Consider the following 23,722-nt stretch of genomic DNA (forward strand, 5'->3'; position numbering starts at 1 on the left):
GCATTCACTCTTTAACCACAGTAATGCCAAGCTAATTGAAACTAATGTGCTTTTTTTCCCCCATTTGCATTATCTTCTTGCCAGGAGCAAGCTTCGCCTTGTGGGTTTCAGGGTTAATTTGTTTTATGTTTCAGACTAAAATGATTGAAAGCAGTTATTGACAACAGATAGAGTGAAACATCTTTGTTTGAAACAATGTCTTGTAGAATTTATCTGCTCAAACATTTAGGAGAAAATAAGGTTCTGTTTTCTTCAACAAAATCTACAACTTTATTTAAATTCTCCATGGATAATTACTGATCAGTTTTTGTTTAAAATATCTGAAATGCTGCCAAGCTGGTGGGGTGACCTTTCCTTTTTTATTTACAGCTTTTCTCCATGCTGTTGTTTTTTTATTCTTTATGAGCCACTGTGGCAAAACCTGAAACTACTGCTGTGCAAGTTACTCAACAGGTTGTTGCTAGGTAACCATATATTTAGGGAGTTGGTAGGAAACCAAAGAGAGAATAGTTGATGCCATCAACCTTAACTGGCTGTGAGAGGTTGAGAAGATAAGCCTTTACTCTGCCTACATCTCCCAGAATGCTGTGCAGTTCTGGACCAGAGTTCTTATAAAACATTCAATATATGTATTATAAAACATTCAGGTGTATTATCCAGTCATATTGATCACATGTCTATTGTGATATATATTGTTATTGCTATATGGTCCAGTGTATTTTGAAAGATTTAGATCTTTCTCCACATTTTTGAAAATACAATCTAAAGAAACTAAATATTTTTCAGTTGATACACTTCTTAAATTGTTTATTATTTTTTGAGAGATGCATGTCTATTTTCTTGGTTGATTAACAGTCCTCATAGTGATGATATATTTTGTTCTTTTATTGTAAAATAAAGCATTTGTTTCACAAAGATCAGACAGCATTGATTTAATTAAAAATATTTACAAAAATTTAAACGTTAAACCAAACTGTAGAACATCCTTCACCTAATTTATAGCTAAAATCAGATATTTACATGTTCTTTATCCTTATTGCCTTGCTTTAAAACTGGACAAAATGTTTGTTGTTTTATTTCAGTCCTTTCCAAATCTGCTTGATCCCTGGGTGCCTAAAATTCCAGTTAAAACAAACGAGTGAACAGAGCCTTCCTCTTACCAGAGGTTATTTTATCTGTTCCACCGATTATAGTTTCCAGTTTTCAAATAATTTTATGTTAAATTTGTTGGGAGTATTGCCCACCAGCCAACACACACACACTGATGTCACCACACTCACCCTAAAAAAAACAATCCACACACAGATAAGATAGATGGGTTTTTACCACCTCCTCAAAATCCATGGATCTTTCTTTAAGTTCCAGGCGGTGTTGGTGTGACTCAGAAATCTACAGAGGACAAATGTTGGCGCCCATCCCTCTGTCCCACCACTGTTTACTCAGAGAAAAGATAGGACAGCTGAGGAGAGCGCAAAGAGAACGCTTTGTGTCGGCAGGATGGGGAAAGGGAGGGACAACAAAAACATTCCAGGAAAAAAAATTATGCATTTCTGCAACAGCTATGTGAAAAGACAGGAATAAACCTGTGAGAGACGGGAAACAGAAAGAGTTGGAAGCTTCACAAAACAGCTCGTCTCCTGTGGCAGAGACCTGCACTACTAGCAAATGAGCATAACACAATGAATGATATATTTTCTTCAAATTTAATAAAGCCAAAAATAATCATGTTATAACCCAAGTTGATTGGAAACAGCCTGCCGCTCTGAACAGATGACCATTCAGAAAGTATGGAATTTACTTGGAAAACATAATAGTAAAAATATTTTTTTGAGTAAAAACAAATTGATGCAGTAAGCAGAATACAGATATAAAACTGGAATTTAGAGTTTAAATGATTATTAAATTCAACCTGCTAAGATTAGCACTTGGTTTGAACTTTATGTGAAAATTTTTACCCAATCTGTAACTCAGAACTGAGAAAAATCCAGTTCTAATTTTGTCTCTCATTGGTGTTACGGAGCCTGAACTTCTTTAAACCTTTTATGGTCTCCCAGCAACAAGCACAGCAGAGAACGGCTGCGTCTTTTTTCTAGGTGACCAAACAAACAATATGTAATTTAAAGTGTACAAGTCATTCTCCAACAAACCAGTTTCAGTTCCAGGACCATAATCCGATTCCACCTCAAGCTACTACTAACAATTATTTTAGTAATCAAGCAGATCAGATTTATTTTTTAAGGGAAAAAAACAGGCTTACATGGTTAAATTAAAAAAGATGCCCAGAAAACCTTTCCATTTCCTTTTCTAATAAACATTTTATTGTCTAAAATTCAATAACCTACCATATCTTCAGTGAACGCCTGATTATCTGGATCAAAAAAAATGTAAAGCAGAAAGGACTTATCCTTTCTGCTTGACTTATCAATGCAGTGTGAGGCTAATCTGTTGATTATTTTTGATTGACCCATTAATAATTAGATTGCAAAAAGTGCTTAATAGGAGTCTTTTGTAAAACTGCCCTAGAGGAGGTCTGGGCAGAACAAATTTACAGACAAATGTTTATTTCTTTTAAATCTTAAATGCAAAATGTATGTATTTTTTAAATTTTTGGCTTAGTATCTGACCTGACTAGAGTGCTTATGCAAATGGCCTTTGTTGTCAGTTAATCAATTTCTAAATTAGTTGGTGATCATTTCAATTATCAATTGATCAGTTTAATTGTTTCAGCCCTAATTCTACAGTCTCTCTAACAGAACAGTGGGCCAGCAGCAATTCTAAGCATGTAATGCGTCTTTGGCAGCATTATCGGTACATTAATACAATTTTTTAAAAAGGATGCTGTTTCATAAGCCCAAGTGGGTTAACTTTTATCCTAAAATAACTGAAATCTTTCTTATTATAGATTATTCCATTAAAGCCAACTAAAAACCATCTGCTGCTAAAACACTTAAAAATGGATAAAAGGCAAACAGAAACCTGAAAAGATCAACCATTACAGCCCACACAGGCATGCCTCAGTCATTTCCAGCTCTGTTCAATCATTTATTCACAGACTGCCTCAAGTTGTCACACAAACGCTCTCAAGGTTGAGAACTTCAAACCAGAGATTCAATATAAATACGACTGTAATCACAGGCTTTTTTGACCTCACCGTCAGGCTGCGATGTTCTCTGCTTTCTGCAGAGCAGCCTGAGACAAACATCATCGCTTTAGGACAGCTTGACGAGACCTGAGCTGGGAATCAACGATGGACAGGAGATACAAAAACACTGGCTGATGTCAATAAAGATCTGAAAAAACAAATGACATTGTCTAATTATACACAAATATGCTAATGCATCGTCTACCCAGCACTTATGACATTATCTATCCATATTTTGTATATTTAGTGGTATTATAATGGAGATGATGCTTGCCAGCAGGACAGAAGGTACCATTTAACCACAAAAGGAGTTTTAACAACTATTAAACCAGTTTGGATGATGCAGAGACGTTCTTGGACAGTAAGCCTGCTAGATCACATCACTGCCATGTTCTCAAAAAGCTGACTGATGAATTTTGAACAGTGCTTTTTATTATTATTATTTCTGCATACCAAATGTATCTTCAGCTTTCAGTAGACGGTATTTTTACAACCAATTTCTACTGGGGCTGAAAGGATTACTGAGATTAATCTTGACTAGGTAATGAGTGAAGTAATACTCAACTAATGTAGAAATTGCTTAATTGTTATCTGGAACACAGACTCAGAAAAGGTAATATGCTGGAAAAAACAAAACAAACATTTAGATCTTTAATCCACGGTGTAAAGTATATATAGATTAAAAAAAACAAACACTGTTGTCTGTAAATTTGGTTTAGTCAAAACTTCTCAAGTGGATAGTGTTAGCTGCACCCAGTTAGTTTATTTTCAAATTTACTAGAGGAGTATTAAGAAAAAGAAAAAAAGACTGAAGTGGTTAAATGAAAAATCTGTATAAAGTGGCAAAAAAAATTATCCGATTAATGGAGTGATGAAAGAGTGATACTATTTTTGTCTGCAGACTGACATTTTGCATTTGAAATATCTTTGGAAATGTACCCCTGAGAAATATGATCTGCATGGCCTGACATGTTTGGTGGTTTCAGTAAAACCAACATGAAATGTTTGGCTCCGACCTGCAGTTAAGGAGATAAATGATTAACTATTCAGGTGAAAACCAATCCTCCAGGTGTAGAATCTAGAAAACATTTTGTTTCTGTTTTACTAGACTAGACTGTACTTGAGCAAGTTACTGTGTTGAGATGATGAGCATGACTCCAGCAGACTTTGGCAGATGTCAAAATGAAACTGAACAACCTGTTGGTGTAAATCAGAAAGAAGTGACACCAACAGCTCTGCAATAAAATTCTGAGGGTTGTGCTTTCAGGATGAAAGAAGAAACTGTACAGCCAGAAAGCACACCTCTTAGAAAGAAAAGAAAGTTAATGTTGAACCTGGAAACAAACCAGGAAGACTCATTTGAAAATGCCCCACAGACTTATGAGTTATTGGATATTGTGTTTACTAAGTAACTCACTTTCTTAATGTTAAAATAATAGTACTCGCATGGTTTTGGAAGTGAATCTTATATAAACTTCAGATTAACAGGCAGGTTTTGGGATTATTGTCCTAGATTTATAAAAATCTCAGTTAACTTTAACCTGGGAAACTATTTCAAAAGCTTTCCTTGGCATTTATGATCTAAGTTCCCATATGTTTGAGTAGTTTTATTGCAGTCTGCATCTACTTAGAGCTAAAATGTTTCTCTATAACAAAATAATGCATCTCACATAAACTCGGTCGGTTTCAACATTACACCTCTGTAGCTCTCTGTGTTTCAAATGAAATGTGTGAAATCAGAGCTAAAAATAAGGACTTCCTGTCTGCTTCTTTTCCGGTTAGTTTAATCGCTTCTTTTTTCAGCCCAACAGGACTGCAGAGAGCTCAGATGAAAAAGGCTCTGAAAAGCTGTGCGGTTACAAGGACCCGTCTTTCTCTTGAACTCCGAACCTGAGCCTGTAGCAGCAGGATGACAGGCTGACACCAAGAGGTGACCTCAGAGCTGCTCACTTACACTGATGACAACTCACCATTTCCTTGTCAGTTAGACAAGGTGAGCAACCACTCTGTGAAAGAATTTTGCTTATTTTAATGCTTGCTAAGTGTGCATCAGCAAAATGTAAAATTCAGGCTTCTTTGCTCCCTGGTGATTTTCTGAAGAAGAAAGGATGAAATAGGCTTCCAGTCCCAAATAACTTAAGTAGCATCAAAGTGCTGAAAGCTGGCTTTCACATCACTAATTAAAGAACATTTTAATGAGTTCTTATTTTCCTACAACCTTCGCTCAGGTGCTGAAAACCCTTTTAAATTAACTCCTATCTGCCCTCAAGCACCACTTTTAAATCTCACGACTCCAATCATTGGTTTTCCTGCTTCTTTTATCTAAAAAGGCAGTCAGACAGAAATTTAAGGGGAAAATTAACAAATCACAATAAACAAAATCATAAACAAATTATGATTACAAAACATTGTACAAGGAAAAAGTCTTCTACTGAAGATAGTATGTTAAGTTTTATAAAGCTGTTTGTGCAGCAGAAACCAAAGACAAGAACTTATCAGATGGGAGTGTGAGTTGGGGAGGAGAACTGGAGGGAACAGTTCAGTAAATCTTCAGAGGAAACCATCCAACATTGATGTCAAGTTTGATCTGAGTACAGATATTTACTTCTCACATATGAAGACACTCAGCGTGTCTCCAGAAAGCTTTTATTTGTTGGGAAAAGCTCCAGTGCTGAGTCAGATTCAGCCCCAAGGTCCTGGGTCTGTTGGCAGTGCCAGCCCGCCTCAAGCTAAGGCGCGTTTGTGTACAATCTTTATGTAGCTAATAAATATCTGAAAATTTTTAATTACAAATGTTCTGCTCAAAATTTCAGTCCAACAATTACAGCATAGCATCATCTTTGACGCAACCTTGTAAGTTCACTGAGCGGTAATTGGATGAGAGATGGGTTACACCTGGGATGGATGGATCTGCTGTTATATCAACCTTACAGACCTCTCAGGTCTTCTGGTTCTAGTCTACTCTTCATCCCCAGAATCAGAACCAAACATAGAGAAGTAGCATTCAGCTTCCATGTAAGCTTCCAGAAAACTGTAAAACTGCTAAAACACTGAGTTTCTTTAAATCAAAGCTACAAACCAATCTGTTTACAGTTGCCTTTGATTCATAATAACTAAAAATAAATATATTTGGTGACAGATCGTCAGAATGTTTATTTCTTCCTACATTTTTCTTAATATTTGTTACTAAATTATGTTTTTATGCTGTAGAGCCATGCTGCTGAAAACTTCTGTTCATATATATTAATCTAATGTAAACTAAATCATCTAACATTCCTCTTGTTTTTTCTCTGGAGCTAATCAGGAAAACTTGTGAGTTTCAGTGAGTTTCAGGCCCAGTCTGCCATCCTCACGATGAGGAACGAAGAGGTCACTCAACAGAGTGACCTCTTCGTTCCTCTTCGACTGCCTCTTCGTTAATCTGAGAGGCAGTCGGCAGTTTTTTTATACATATTATTATAATAATATGTATAAAAAAATGTTGAAAAAATAAAAACATCCATTTTCAAACGAAGAGGTCACTCAACAGAGTGACCTCTTCGTTCCTCATCGTGAGGCTGAATTAGGACTAACATCGTCGCCATCCCTCGAGCAATGTCACGTGTTCGAGATATTACCTAAAGGTTGTGACCTCATTCTGGTGCTGTGAGTATCAGAGGCTTAGAGATGCCGCCAGAAAAGGGCTGATGATAGACTTTTAATGAAACATGAATTCTCAAGAGTTCATGTTAGCTTAAGATGCTACTGTTGGCATCATATTACCATGTGCAGCGAAACCTAGCATTAGCAGGCTAAAATAAACAGAACTAACATTACCTTGCTAATGTTAGCTTTAAGAAGCTTTTGTTAACATCAAACCAACATTTGCATATTTTAGTTACTTTCCCCCAAAATTAACATAAAACAGAGAAACGTGAAAACTAAAGATCAACATTTTTAAACATTAGCTAAATAAAACATATTTTGTATATATAAAACAATATGGTAAATCTTGCTGCTCAGAGGAGATACGAGTTCACCTTTGTGTCAGATATCTTTTTATAAACACTGCCCATTAAGTCCTGTTTACTGAAGTCACCCATTCTGCAGCCAGATTTGACAGTGGACAAACAGAGACATCATTTTGTCTGAACTGGAGTCGATGTTTCAAATTATCATACTAATAGGAAAGTTTGTAGGTCCCAGTTGGAAACTCTGAGACACACAGCCCCAGAAGTGCGTGACAGATATTCACTCAGAGGTTCATGTTGGTTTCATTGTCTACTATTTTTGACTTTTCATCCATTTTTTCTACATCCTTTGAGCTGCCGGTGCAAGGAATATAAATTTTTAAATCCGATTCTAGAGCAGCTGCACCTCAAAGCATTAGTTACTAAGCAGAAATGTGGGCAGCAGGAGGAAAAGGAGGGAAGAAAAACAGGTCAAATAGAAACGACCTGATTGATGGATGAAACATTTCAGGGTATATTCAGGAAATAAGCCGTGGTTAAAGCAGGATCATGCTGACTGGTAGAGGAGAGGTTGTAGATGTTCAGAGCAGGAGGAGGATGGAAAATGTCAGACCGTGTTTTCTCCAGCAGGCGTGATAAAAGCAGAAGCCTGGCTTTCTGCATGTTGTACTACTGACCCTGTTCTGTATTAATCTGAGAGGCAGTCGGCAGTTCATACAGCAGAAAATAGAAGAAAAAAAAGTCTACCAACTGTTTTAAGGGTAGCATTACAGGCTGTTGTGGAAATAAAGCAGAGCAGACATAGAGAAAATGAGAAAGAGATGGGAAGGGGTCAGAAGGTCAAACCTGGACTGATTTTCTGAAACTTTGACCCCAAAAGTAAGTCAAACAATGTTCAAACATCTGCATGCTCTTTAATAATCAAGTTTTAGAAAGAACTGTTTGATTCAGAAATGAGCCGCTTTTTAAATCCCCTGTTAATTTTCAGATCATAAAAAACTTCACTCTGTATTTTTTTTATTCTTTATTTTACCAAATAAGTGTTCTTTGATCAATTTGTTGAGACTCACAAAAGAATTGCATTTTTAAGCAGCCGTTTGTTGCTGTGATAAAAACTAAATACGATCCAAGTTTTCCATTGAAGGAAAAGCAAAAATATGCTTTTTGACAATCAGTTATGCAAAATTTTGCACAATATTTCAAAGTAGTATATAGTTGGTCATTTTCCAGATATTAACTATTCCAATTTCTCTTGACAAGCTGCATTGTTAGGAGAAATTGTTACTAATTTAAAATAAGTAAAATTTGCTGCAATTTGCTGCAAACCAGCAAGTAAAAACCCACCTGTCATGGTGGTAGAATTATAGGTGGCGCCAAGCTGCCATGTTTAATGAATAAGTGTAATTACACAGTGATTATGGAGTTTAGCAACTTTCATAGGAGATTAACACTTCTGGGCAACTTATTATTACTACAACAGAAATTTCTTTCAATAGTTTAAGTCATGTTTCATTAGGTTAAAAGCTCCAGAGAAAATTAACGGTGCCATTAACCCGACTTGTTTCTGCCGGAAATCCTGCTTTCTCACGCTCTTTCGCAGCCAGATTAAACTATAGACATTTCTCGGTATGTTGCAGAAAACACCAGTTTCATACTAAGCTCTTATCCGACTATGTTGTAAAGGACGCATTGTTTAAATGTTTTCTCGTTGTCTAACCTTGAGGTGTTAAACTATTTCCATCCAACTGTCATGTGAATTTTAAGCAATCTTTAATAATTTTGCAAATATAAATAAATAAATAAATAAAATGCAAATTAGTCGTATTTTCATGTACTGGTTTGGAGTGAATCAACCAACCTGTGTAAAGCGCAATAATGTCAGATGTTGATGCTCTGCATGGCTGCAGTAAACCAGCAAATATTTACAACATCAGGACTTTTTCAACAAACATCTCTCCATCTCCACTTCAGCACATAGACTCTTTTTTGCAAGCGTAAAAATACTTTTGTGCAAGTGAGAAAATTATTTCAAATTTTGATGTTTTCATTAATGTTTTCTTTTGCGATACTTCCAGATGAGGAAAACCCAGATACAGTCACCTGTAAGTTCATATTTTGAGTTGTAGCTCTATATTCACCATCTCAGAATATAAGAGCTTACAATATTCTCTTAGGAGAGACCATTCTTCGGAAGATTTGAGGAGCTGAACAACAACCCTGCGAGGAAAGCGACGCCACACCTCGATGAACAGGCGCTCAGACTAGAAACATCAGCAGTGCGGATAGTTCTGAGGAAGGTCAACGCGCGGAAAGCTGCAGGTCCGGACAACATTCCAGGTCTGCTAATCAAGGAATGCTCGGACCAGCTGGCCCACGTGCTCACGGACATCTTCAACACGTCCCTGGACCAGGCTGTCGTCCCACGGTGCTTCAAGTCTGCCACTGTCGTTCCGGTCCCGAAGTCAACCACCATCACATGCCTTAATGACTTCCGCCCCGTTGCACTGACATCCACCATCATGAAGTGCTTCGAAAGACTTGTTAAGGACCACATCATCTCCACGCTCCCCCCATCACACGACCCGTTCCAGTTTGCATACCAGTCCAAGCGCAGTGCTGAGGATGCAGTCTCCACTGCTCTCCACCTGAGCCTGGAGCGTCTGGAGGAGAAGAACACCCACGTGCGGATGCTGTTCCTGTACTTCAGCTCAGCGTTCAACACGATCATCCCCCAAGACCTGGTGGGCAAACTGGGCCCCTTAGGAATTAACACCCCCCTCTGCAACTGGCTACTGGACTTCCTCACTGACAGAACCCAGGCTGTCAGAATGGAGAACAACACCTCCGATGTCATCACCCTGAACACCGGCACCCCTCAGGGCTGTGTCCTGAGCCCCCTGCTGTTCACCCTGATGACCCACGACTGCCGTCCACACTTCAGATCCAACCACATCCTGAAGTACGCGGACGACACCACAGTGGTGGGCCTCATCCGGGACAACAACGAGACGGCCTATAGGGAGGAGGTGCGGCATCTGGTGGACTGGTGCAGTGGAAACAACCTGATCCTGAATGTCAACAAGACCAAGGAGATCATCGTAGACTTCAGGAAATCCAGACCCACCCACACACCACTCCTCATCAACGACTCAGCAGTGGAGGTCGTCAGCAGCACCAAGTTCCTGGGGGTGCACATCAACGACAACCTCAGCTGGTCTCCCCACATCTCCTCACTGGTGAAGAAGGGCCAGCAGCGCATTCACTTCCTGCGTCGGATGAAGAGAGCATCCCTCCCGCCCCCATCCTTCAGACCTTCTACAGAGGGACCATCGAGAGCCAACTGACCAGCTACATCTCCATCTGGTCTGGGAGCTGCAGGGCCTCTGACTGGAAGTCTCTACAGAGGGTGGTGAGGACAGGGGAGAAGATCACGGGGGCTCTGCTCCCCTGCATCTAGGACATCGCAGAGAGGCGCTGCCTATCTCGCGCTCACCAGATCCTCTCCGACCCCACCCACCCCAACCATGGACTGTTTTCCCCCCTGGTGTCTGGAAGAAGGTTCCGCAGCATCTTGTGCAGAACAACCAGTTTCTTCCCCCGGGCCATCAAACTGCTTAACGCCACATAACACCCCTCCATACACTCACAAACCAAATCACCCCCCCATGGACATGGTCAATACATGCACTTTAGTTTAGTTTTGTTCACAACACTGAACCTGTGTATTCTATGGCACTTGTATTGTGTTTATTTATTTATTGTGTAGTATAAGGTTTTAGCTCTGCTACACTGATAGCCAAGTAACGACATTTCGTTATCAAGATTCACCTTGTGTTTTTTTTGTACAATGACAATAAAGGAAGTCTAGTCTAGTCTATTACTCATTATTTATTGACTTAACGTTTGCTTAGAATATAAAACAATCTGGAAATCAGTTTAAAATCCCTGACAGGTTTGTGTTGGTTTTCCTGGGTGAACCCGTGGTGTTTAGATTTTGTAACCCCTCCCTGTTGTCTCTTGCTTCTTCTGCTTTCTCTTTCCAGTGAAACAATTGTTTTCCTCTGCAGTTCATTTCCTCAGACCCCTCTCTGGTCCTCTCCATGCATCCAGACAGGAAGTCACCTCAGGCACTCATAAATATACAATCAAGTGTGAAGGAGCCAGAGGTTTAAACAGAGACCAACAACAAGACTCCTGGTGATTGGCTCCATTTTATTCTGCTCTTGTTGGCCTGCCAGAGGTGACTCATCAGGTAATGGCTTCCTCCAGCAGCTGGAGGGGGTCAAAAGGACACCTGACAGCAACTAAGGATCGCTCTGCATTCCTGAGCGTCTGGAGATACTCTTGATATCAGATAACTTTGAGTCTGTGCGAGCTTTAGACCAGAGGAGGACCTTATGATCCGATTGCCTCGGGTTCTGGAGGAATAAACGGTGGCAGGCTTTGAACTGGATCGCATTTTCTGTTTTTTATTTACTTATTTTTTTCCACCAATAAAGACTTGCACACCTTAGCAGCTCCCATTTCTGGTCTTCCAACAACCTTACAGTGAAAACTGTCTAGCTCTCAGAATTAAATAAGTTGAATAAAAACAAAGTAACTGAATTAAAGCTAAAAAAACAACAAACAAGAACAAATCTGTTATCTGGCTCTGATCCAACAGTCTTGAAGTTACAATATTGAAGTACCCACACAGTTGAAAAAAACTGAATCCTTTAAGTTGTTCCAAGGACTAAAACTAGTGACTAAACGAGATCGATGTTTTTCAGCTGTAGCTCCAAAGAACACTCTACCACCATCGATCATGTCGGCCAGCAGCGTGGGAGATTTTGAATCTCTAAAAACTCATTTGTTTTCCTTTGTTTTAATTCTGAGGTTATGTTACTATTTTTATTCTGTTATTTCTTTTATTTAACTCTTTTTGCCAGTTTTAACTCAGAAGTACTTTGGTCACTGAGATATTGCTGTACAAATAATGATTTCTGTAGATTCATCTCAGTAAATTAGAATAATAAGCTAATTTTATTAATAAAATAAGCTAATTCTATATAAAAATATTATATAGACTTAGATAAACTTTGACAGCTTATTTCTGCTTATCTTAATTAGCAGAAATAACTTATGAAAATCTTACTTTTCAGTTTCAGTTTCTTTTGGTCCATAACCATCTTAATTTGGGCATTAAATGATGGAATTTTTTAAATGTCATTTTAAAGCTACAATAAAGATGCAGCATAAATCCATGTTTTAGTCTTGACGCTTGATGATTGTGAAATTATTGAGATTTAATCCTGAAAATAGACCACTTCCTGTTTATCTTTAAAGACCAAAGGAAAGACTGCAGGTCAGATGGTGGTGTTTAGTTCGGGGTGACCCATGTTGTTTGGGGTCAGCAGTGTTTGCACGTCTCGGATCCCATCAAGTGTAAAAATCGGGGGCATGCCTAAGGCCCAGAGCATCGTCTCTCTGTTGCAGCAGATCCAACACAAGGAAACCTCTGGAAACCCTCAGCCTCACTCCACTCTGAAACAAACTCACACTGGTTGTTTTTTATTGGGGCCTCTAGAGATTTTAACAGGAAAAAGCATCATTCCCCATCATTGTCAACAACATAAATGTTACATAGAGACAATTCTGCATCACTGGGGACTGATGCTGCACTAAAGATTAGAAAACCATCCTCAAAATGAATCCCTGACGAGGCAATATTATTAGCGACAGCATCAATGTGTAAGGATTTGAAGTAATATTTGCTCTGCAGTAAATACTGATGCTGCTCTCCAGCTTCGACCCCAAAGAGTGAGAAAAAAAAAACATGGAACCAAAACTGATTCAAAGCAGAACCTGATTCACACTAATCACCAACAACAGATGGGAGCAGTTCACATTTCACCAAAAAAAATGGTGACTCACAAGTGTTTGACCGCAAACAAACTGGAAAACAGGATCTGAAACCTGAGCTTGGCCAATCTGCACATTTCACAGACTGCACCTTTAATCGCACAGCATGATGTCTTGTTGCTTTATTGAGCACAAAGCTTACAGTTTAACTTTCAGATTGCTCTGCTAGAGGTCTGGTTTGACCTTTTCTGCTATGAGTAGCAGCTTCTTAAGTGAAGGAAGTGTCCTTCCTCTTTAAAAAAAAAAAAAAGACAAAACTTTCAAACCCTTAGCAGGAGTGGAGGAGGAGAACTGAACGCGCCTGCAGCAACACAAAGTCAGTGTTTTTCTTTGGGATTCACCAGAAACATTCCTGTTCTGGGTTGTGTAAAGGGAAGTCAGACCTTCAGGGCTTCCTGGTTGGATGAAAACAATACATAGGTATTGATTATCCTCAGGAATACATGTTAATATTAGTTATAAAGTCAGCATTAATCTACAATTGAATGCCTCTTACTGTATTATCTTGTCCAAGTCAACACACAATCACAACTCTGCTTAATTCTCAGTAGTGATGACCATTGGAAGATTTAAAGCAGGCTTATGGAAGAAAAACAAAATCTCAAGTTTTGAAGCAGTTGAAAGCCTCTGGAGGAGCTGCAGAGATTCACAGCTCAAAAATAAGAACAAAAATATAATTTTAAGTTCAATAAAAACACAATGCACAATGCTAAGATTGCACTGTATTGACAGAAACGGTTACAGCAGTATTATGCTGTGGGATGTTGATCTTAAAGGGGCGGTATTATGCATCTTCCACAGAGAACCACTTATAGCTCAATCAAGTAGGGCTGGGAGATGAATCCATTATCTCAAATTTTCTGTTTTGTAGATATAGTTTTTGTAATTTTTTTATTTATTTTCCAACAATGAACTCCTTGAGTTTCCATAGTGATGCTAACTCAAGAACTGCCATCTTGTTTGACAAGTGTGTTTTACAGATTCTGTTTATTTCAACTTTGAATTCAACTCAACTCACAGAAGGATTTGTTGAAACAAAAGACAGTTTTTAAAGATATTTTCTGTCATTAGTATTTTTTAAGGGGAATTGAAAATAAAATTAGGTATAACAATTAAATGCTATTTTTGAGCCATATTGGCAGGCACTACAATCATGTTATCCTTCAGTTTTCCAAAAGGTTGTACATGTCAAACATCACTGAAGAAATTTGACACTTTGAAACTGGGACTCTGCCTCTTTAAGAAGCTCATGCTCTTTCCAACATGCCGCCTTCAGCATTGCAACATAGCTTCTACTTCTCTTAGGAGCTTTGTGTTCATATGAGGATTTTTCAAACATGCATGGAAGCAACACTCTCGGAATGTTTTTGATGAGAGAATAACATCATAACATGATATAAAACTAAAATAATCTATTTTACATCATACTGCCCCTTCAATAGTGCAGAAAGAGAGTTGATGGGAAGATGGATGGAGCTACATGTGTTCGATTTTGAAGGTATTTCTGTGTTAGAATGGACTAGTCAAAGTTCAGAACAAATCTAAGTGAATCAGAGGTTTAGTGTAGAAATCAGCTTTTGATGCAGTAGTTCTTGAAGTACTGATCTGGACAGCGTTTAAAGGAATTATGAACTGCCTTCACATCGTTTCTGAGTGATGAAAAGCCATAAAGAGTGATGGTGGAGGCCCCCACCTCTCTGCCTCCTCCCATCGGCCTCGCCCCTCTCCTCCTCCCTGGTTCAGAGATGCTGGGGCTCAGAGTCCTATCCCCCCACCCAGCGTCGCCCGCCACACACACACACACACACACACCCCACCCTGGACCAGGACTAGGCCTTCCTGGCTCAGCCACACCGTTCCAGTCAACCCCTGAAAACTGCTCCCTGCTGGATTAATCTGCTGAAGCAACAAACAAAGCAGCCAGGATGAGACTCTGCAGTGCGGCTCGGACCAGAAAGAAAAAAGCCCGGACAAACTCTCACTTCCAAGCTGAAAGGCTTCCTGCAGCCGATGGAGGAGAGCAGCCCGGAGAACCAGAGAGTTAAAAACCTCCGCACTCTACGCCGCTCCACATGCTGTTATTATAATTCATAATGATGATGCGACCCAAAGGTGCCCCTGCGCATCCTCAACCCCGCAACACATAAAGGTCCACAGAAAAGCCCCGCAAAGAGGCAGCAACACGAGGGGATGCGGTGGGAAGCTGTTCGGCTGGGGACTCACCAGTCGGTGTGCGAGGACTCGTCAATGACGTCCTGGTAGGCGGTAAGTAGGGCCAGTCTGTTCTTGGCGAGATTCACAGCCATGTTTCTGTCCCTGCGAGCATCCAGACCGCTGCTGATGGAGAGAGACACGAAATGAAACCACAGAGGAGGAACAGGAGGAGGAGGATCTGATCTGACTGGTGGAGACAAAGAGGAGAGGGACAAGTCCGCGGGGTCCTAGAGCCTGATATTAGTTCCCTAAACCATGGAGAAACCCTCTCATATAATACAGAACAAACAGAAATATATGGAAGAGGATTAGTACGGTGGAGTATTAGGGCCATTGTAGATAAAATGGACTCAATTTTGGACTCAAAATTCAGAAATGTTGAGATCTCAGAAATTTTCCAGAAAAAGTTCCAGAAAATGTACAGAAGGAAAACATTTTCAACTTCTGAAACTCAGAAATTTCCTATTTTCTCCTTAACGCAATGAAGAAAGGGCCTTTGCTATGCTACTATTTATTTTTTTCCTCATTCAGTCATTAAATAAAAACAAAAAGTGACAATATTCTTAAAAACTGACAGATTTTGGTTATGTGCAGAAAATATCCCAACAAATATGAGGTTCCAAAGCTTTCCCTCTGATCTACTTTAAATTCAAGCTGCCTGAATTAAATGTATCATCAAGTATCTTCAGAACGCTGCTCCACAGTGTGAACAGTGATGTTGTGAAGGATCTCCAGTAGCAGTCAGTTTTGTACTAAATCTCAAGAGTCTGACTGAAGACTGTCTGACAGCTTCATGACTGTAATGTCGTGCTAACAACTCGGTTTGGAAGAAGCAGGAACAAAAATTCACAGCAATAAGTCATGGATGACATCAGTTGTTTGCGAGGACTACTAATTCAGTTTATTTGCTATTGCTACTCCTTTCTAAATCTCAGACCTACCAGTCAGATGGATGGAGTAGTGATACGATCCCGGCTCAATATGGTGATATTTTACTTCTGTTCATTCAATGATCAGACAAAGATGGTGAAATAAACTTGTTTTACAAAATGCAATTTGTCAGTTTATGAGACATTGTAGCCAACTCTCTTAAAAAACTCAACTGAAACTTTAGGTGGGCTTTATTCTGGGCTGTTTGTCCTCTCTTTGGATGGAAATCCAGAGCTTTTCTAAGCACTGATCATTTCCTCCAGAAGTTAAAGTCTCTGATCTCCCTGGCTCAGCCTGACAGGCTAATTTGTCCAGTCAGAGGCTCCTTTAGGAAAAAGCTGTTTAGTGTCAGCTCACTCTGCAGGGCTGGATGTCGTTCAGAGAAGAGCTAAACTTGGAGTCCGTTTCATCTTCTGCAGCCGCAGAAAAGTAAAATTGATGTTTGTAACAGTTCAGCTGCCATGATCATAATCACTGATAATTAGTTAAAAGAAATGCAACTTCTGTGCATCTAAACAGTCAAAACTTCTTGAAATTCAATAGTAACATAAAGGTGCTCATGTATGAAGGAACTTGGTCACTTGGTCAATATTTGATTTGATTTGAAGACGGGTTTGTAGAGATTTTTATAGGAAGAGAAAGACTGCAACAAATGACTAATTGATATGATTAATTGATTAACCAAATTTTAAAAATAATCAGAATATTCTGCTATTAGAAATACATTAAAATATGCAAATAGATAAATAATTCAATTCCTATTTAAAAAAAACATTATATTGCCTAAAATGCAACAACATAACATTGCTTCAGTGAATGCTTGATCACTTGTTACAAAGGATGCATCTCCAGCTTAGTAAAAAAAAAAAAAGAAGAAAAAAACAAACAAACCTGTGGATATGTACAGAACATATAGAACCAAATTCTGAATTTGAACCAGGTGAATCTAAAACTATGCCACTGAAGAGTTCTGGGTTCACATATTTACAGTCAAAGGCTGTTTAGCTTAAATGCAATTTTTTTTTTGTTTTTGTTTTTACAGTTTTGGTTTAATTACTGCTCTTCGATCAGCAAAAGGCCTTTAATTGATTACTTGATTTGTTCACAATCATTTTATTAATCACTTAATCACAATTCATCGTATCAGCTCCAAGTAAGATTCTCCAAAATAAGCTCAAATCTTCTGTAGTTTTTTCAGCTGCTGCATGCTTTATGACGCACCTAACATTCATACACAATGTTTAAAGCTGTGACATTTTGATATTACAATCCTTTTAAAGCTGATAAGATCTAACAATAACTTCCTGGACCTCAGTGTCTGAAACAAATCATTTTGATTTTAGACTGAATCACAGAAACAAATCAGAGCAGAAATCACAGGTTGACACCGTGAACTAGCATAAGTATTTTTGAAGTGTCAAAGCACATCAGAGGATCCCTTATTACGAGTCTCATTGAAAGCCTTTTGAATCTTTTCAGTCACCTGCTGCTTTAGTGGTTTGCTAGTGCAAGGACAAAAACAATCTTAATGTAGTGAACATTCCTCCAACATTATTCAGCCTCAGCAAAGATACTTGCAGTCTGTGGAGGAAACAGCCTAACAAAATGCTTTTAGTAGGATTTCCTTTAATACGGACATTTTATAATTCAAACATAGCAATTTTTTACAATATCGTTAAGGATTTTTAGAGAGATAATCAACTTTATAGTTGAGGCAATGTTTTCCATATAAGGATATGAATATATTTTTTGATTTTAACTTTTTCATTTCACAAATTTTAAAAAGGACATCTAAGATAGAAAAGAAATATATATTTTACAAAATATATTTCTAACATTGATAATTGAAAAAATCTGCTGATATGCATTTATTTATGACTGTTAGTTTTAAAAAATATATTTTTTGCTAAAGTTTTTATGTGCCACAGTGGAGTTTAAACAGCCACAAGTTACTAGCAGAATGTGTAGAATTAGCATCTAGAATAATGTCTACTAAAAATGTTTATGTTGGTAACATGATAAATACAGTTCAGGAATTGTGAAACAACATAATTTACAACCTTCTTACTTAAAGTGGGACGAGAAAAGATGTTAAGAGAAATAATTATCTGATATAACTGAATCCTTACATATTATAACAGGGAATTTCATATTAAAGAGAAATGATGGAGCTGCACAATCACACAAATCCAAAACATCCATGATGAAATATCTCTTTAGATTCAGGGAACCATTTTCTGCATAAACATAATTTGTTGAGGTAGAAACCTTGGAGGGGTAAAAGTTACAGGAAGAGAAAAAGATGAATTATTCAAAAAGTTTCATTTTGCACACCACTGCTTTTTAATTTGTGCCAATTAAAAAGCCCAGCAGAACAAATTGCCCTGCTCCATTATCCTCCAAGCTCTGAGAACCGAGGGGAAGGTATGTGGGCTCTGTGCCAGCCGGCAGGCCGGAGAGACAAACACTAAGCGTGACCCGGTGGTGGGCTGGTTGCCATGGCAACCAACAGAAGAAGAAGAAAAAAAGAAAACCGAAATGTCAACTTTTCCTGGAAACGGAGAGAAAAAAACCTCATTTCAGACCATTGCCCACAAAAGCCCAAAGAGACGGGCTGCAAGGGGAATTCCTAGTCTGTTAGGTCATTGGAGATCTGTTTTATTCTACAAATGATTTCCCAACTGTTTTTTTATCAATTTGTGACAATATGGGAAGGTCTTAATCTTTAAACTTAAACCTAGAATGATATTACCACAGTAAAATTCTTTTTTACCTGCTCTTTCTTTCAACATTTTAGATTTTTAATTTGTGCAAATCATTTTGTTTGTCAGCATCAAGCAGACAAATAACTTCATTAGCTTGTATATTGTAGACATTTTTCTGTAATTATGCAAACCCATTATTGATAACAGGATTTGGGATGAAGACTAATTTTCTCACTAGGCAATGTAAAATATATGATGGAAATAAATGACAATGGACCTGTGACTGTACGTCTATTACTGATGACCAAAAATGGATGAAGTCAGCAGTTTTGCTATGCAGAGAACTGAATGTGAAAGTAAATGGGTAAAAAAAAAAACAAGCACAGTAGTTTTGGAGAGCACATTCTCTCCAGGATTACAAAACTGGAACCTTTCATTTAAGGGAAGAGACTACTGAAAGGTGGCAGAAGAGGACAGAGCATGTGCCATGGTTATGTCAACTAGGTTAACCAGGGAGTTCACAGCCACTGATGCAAATGAAGAAAATGTTTCCTTTCCCAGATTTTGCATTTCAGTTGGAAGCCAATAGCCTGGATTCGCAGTCTGGATAATGTTTTCACAGCTTCTTCACAGAGTGATTATGTATAAAAAAGTGAGATTGCCCACTTGCTACATCGCCAGCCAACATGAAGGAGTCTAGTGACTGTTGCTGGGGAAATGCTGTCATCGACCTGAACATCGCCAGCTCTCTCATGTTTTCTTTATTACACTTTGTCTCAAATCTTTGTTTGACATTAGCTGAGTTTCCATTATAAAAGTGCACAAAACTTTGACAATATTCTGCTAATGTTGAAAAATCTATTTTGCAATTGCGGAGTTTATATTACATAAGAAAAGCACTTACAAATTATATGAATAAGTTTCTTGATGTGATGAGGCGTTAAAGACATGCGGCGCTGTCATCCTCCTTCTGCTTCCTGTCATTGTCTTTGTCGTCTCTGCCAGTGGAAACACCAGCTTTTGATCATGAGACTCATGTGATGCAAAAAAAACAACAACCAATTAATAAAAAGTGTCCATTGCACTTTTGCAAGATATAATAATTTTGATACATAATTTTTTTAATTGTCGTCTTTATATAAAGCAAATATATTTTTATAAATTTGCACATGGTCAAACGCAACAAGATCAGTCCTCGACATGGACGTCGCGGATTCGACTCCCGGTCCCGGTGACCTTTGCCGCATGTCTTCCCCCCCTCCTCGTCCTCTTTCCTGTCTGCCTATTGTCAAAAATACGAGCCACTAGCGCCGCAAAAACTCCTCGGAGAAAAAAAATTATGAAAAAAACAAACAAAAAACAAACAAGTCTGGTCATAACGCTTTTACATCAACAGGTGGGTTTAGTTCTGCAGTTGATGCTCCATTACAAAATAAATTCCAATTTCCTCATTTTCAATGCATTAAAACACCATAAAAATCTACAATTGATTAAGTCAAATTTTGTCGTGTTGGCAGTTTGATATATTTATGTGTTTTGTGCATTGTGGCTTATTCTGAATTATTACCATCACTGTCAATTTTAAAAAAGAAAAAAAAGTCATCCAACATTAACATAACTATAATCTTTTTTTAATCAGTTTCAGTCAACTTGCATTGACAGAACTTTTGGATTTTATTGCTTTAAATTCTGCCTTTTTTAAATTGTTCACAAATATTAAGATTGTATCTTTTTCTCCTAGTTTTAAAATGGTCTTCCAAAAGAAATCCACAGTTCTCCTCAGCAGAGAGAAGATTGATTTATTGACAGGAAGGAGTCAGCTGGACAAACCTAAAGCTCACTTCTGCAGCTTCATCATATTTATGATATTGATATGTTCATCTATGTTCTTTGAGGACTTAGATAAATCCTCACATAAAAGCTTTATACTCAGAGATATTCTTTGTTTCGATTTAACCTGGTTTAGTTTAATTAGTCTCTAAACATTTTGTCCAGCTCGTCTCTTGCAGTTGTCTCAACAGATAAAATAGATCCCCATGTTTTAAGCCTGATAATGTGAAGCAGGTTTATCCCTCCATGAGGTGAAATAACGCTCTAATGTTTCCAGTCAAGAACAGAAGTGGGCGTGAAGATGGACGTGAAACCAGATTAGGAGATAAAAACTGTGGGAGTGAAACAAAGTGGGGATAAGCATCATGTCTCCATCTGATCTGTGGGCTTTAAAATTTCATTCCTGCAAATCTCTCACAGGAAAAAAGAAAACCTGACAGTTTCAACTGCACACTAATATTAGTGGTAAATGCTGGTTGATGCAATAGACTGTACTGCCACCATCTTGCTTGGTGTGATATTTGATGTTTTGGCACTCTGTGTCATCCCTCATTTTGTTTTTGAACTGATTGTATCTTCTAGTGTATGTGTCTCTCTTTTTTACTTGCTGTAACATAACCTTTTGGGCTTTGAATAAACCTGAACCTAATAATTAAGAAATGTAAAGGGTTTCAAACAGCAAGGTTGTAGCATGTCTATTTAAAAATGATGGAAAACATGATTTTTTGTCTCAACAGCCCATTAATGTTGTTAAAGATTTCATACTTTCTCTCCCACACCCCCCAAAAAAATTCTCTAAAATCTATTCTTGTAGACTACTCAAAGTGATAAGAAGCATTTTTTGTGTTAATTCCAAACTATACAAGAAAAAAAAGATTGATAGAGAAATGTTATTTAATTCAGTTATATTATGGTCTATATCCAATACGGAGGAAGACGGCCTACAAGAAGACTAAGTTTGAGAAGTCAACTGTTAAAGAAACAGGCTTTTCTGAACAGAAATAATGAAAGTTCAGTGGAAGAAGAAAAAAATGTTTGGCAGAAAAAAGGTGCACAGAACAGAAATATTCAACACCATGGGAGGGAGTGAAGCAGAGTCAAGCGTGTAGTCAAAGCATTGACTGCAGCTACAAATTTCCATTGATCTTATAATTGTTCAATTTGGAATTATGAAAATATATTTGCTTAATGGAAACACTGCAATACTGAATTTGGACTTGATCAACAATTACTACTAAGTTTTACTTACATTTGTAAAGGAAATGCAGCTGCAGATGCAGTCGGGTGATGAGCTGCAGCTGTGAGACATTGTTCATCTTACTGTGCCTTTCAGTTCCAAACATCTAAGGCTGAGAAGAGCCAGAACTGGATTGTAGCTCAGTGGCCCAAAGTTCTCTGTTCAGACCAAAGTAAAGGTTTGTATTTCATCTGAAAATCAAAGTCCACAATCTGGAGAAAGAGTGGAAAGAAGTCATATTGCTTGAAGTTTCCAATCAGTGATGATTTGGGTTGCAATAGTCTGCTGGTTCTGCTCCACTGGGTTTTCTATCATTTACAGCTGTGTACACATTAGAGCCTCCAAGCTTTCTTCTGCTAGCAAACTTCATGGAGATTCTGCTCTAACATATCTCAATCAAATGAATGAAGTAGGAAGTGGCTTCTGGATGGTCAACAACAAAACACACAGCAGTGAAACCAGCTGACCAATCAGGATAGGCTTCCATAGGGTTGCTATGGAAGGTATTGTCTGCTGATTTCTGACATTATATTCAGAAGATTCTTGAATCTTCTGAATATATAATAACTTACCTATAAAATGGGTGTTTGTTTATTTTAGATGCAGTCAAAATCCACAAAACTGCCAATTCTGCATAATAGATCCCCTTTAAGATGTACTTAATGTCATGAAATTTGGTTAAAAATATTATGATCCCACCTTCAGGAATCAGACTCCAGGTTGTGAGGTTTGAAACCTGCAACTTTAAAGTCCCCAAAAAAATAAATAAAAAATATGTGCAGCCTAAGCTCGACCTTTAACATGATGCTGCTAACAAAGCTCCTGCTGCAGAGTGAGGAATGTGTTCATTTCCTCCACGGTGTCAAAGTTTACTCTTTGAATGTTTTTCCAACGCTGCCTTTATGAGTCCTGCAGGGAAGGAATGTGTGCAGTTCCTCCTGAGCTCACATCTCAGAAAATATCTACGACTTCTATGATTTCATTAAATGTCAACATTCCACTGAAGACAAAACTTAAAAGGCTCAAAGTTAATCAAAAAGAACAATAAATAAAACATGATTGGAGACTGGAGTTGTATCTCTTAAAATGTTTATTGATGGAGGAAATGATTATTATTATTTTAGGATAATAAAATCTGAAAGTCTCCCAAAAATAAACCAAATTAAACAAACCAGATGTTTCATCAAAGATTTGTTTCCATCTAGTGAGTATTTCAGGGAATCACACTTTATAGAGACTTTCTGGCCTTTTCAGAATGTAGAAACACAAGAACAGCGCCAGAACTTTGAAACAAGGTGTTACAAAAAAGTTAAAAAAAAACAAAACACTAAAACATGCATTATTTGAGAAGTTTTACATCTTAAGGACCACAAAGTTAATGCATATGTTCAATAGTTAAAAGTTTAAATCTCAAATTTGGTATAAACCAACAAATGTTTTTTTTTTTGAGTCACTATGTGACTTTCTCATCTGTACAGTCATATTCAAGAAACCAGAAATGAATAGTATTTTTGAAAACAACCTCAAAATCAGATGTTAAACTTCTGACCAATAATACTTTATTGGTCAGATGTAAAATTCTCAATGTCTCATCTTCACTAACTAAATACAAAATCATCAAAATTAAGGTTTAGAACTCCTTCAATGAGGAAAAAATCTATATAACTTATAGAACTTATACAAGTTATTAAAATAAATGTTTTCCAGTAATATTCTAATTTACTAAATATGGCTATTTCTTAAATTGTGATTTCAATCAGAAATTGGAAAAACAAATCGCTTGATGGCTAATAGAAAAGAATTCTCCTACATT

At 37.8% G+C, this 23,722-nt stretch overlaps 1 protein-coding gene across 4 annotated transcripts in view; it reads right to left on the reverse strand.

The window, feature by feature from the left end:
* The window catches only part of dbn1 (drebrin 1), a 78,666-nt gene extending 63,287 nt beyond the window's left edge, over window positions 1-15,379 (reverse strand). For 2 of the 4 annotated variants that reach the window (XM_055046663.1, XM_055046661.1), the window contains exon 1: window positions 15,217-15,378. In XM_055046663.1, coding sequence (XP_054902638.1) covers window positions 15,217-15,299 — 83 coding nt within the window. In that variant the 5' untranslated portion in view covers window positions 15,300-15,378. Of the gene's footprint in view, window positions 1-15,216 lie in introns of all 4 variants that reach the window. The other 2 variants (XM_055046662.1, XM_055046665.1) reach the window with 2 other exon arrangements.
* Between the last annotated feature and the right edge of the window lie 8,343 nt (window positions 15,380-23,722).

Source organism: Poeciliopsis prolifica, unplaced genomic scaffold (assembly GCF_027474105.1).
Source record: "Poeciliopsis prolifica strain line A6 unplaced genomic scaffold, Auburn_PproV2 SCAFFOLD024, whole genome shotgun sequence".
Lineage (NCBI taxonomy): Eukaryota > Metazoa > Chordata > Actinopteri > Cyprinodontiformes > Poeciliidae > Poeciliopsis > Poeciliopsis prolifica.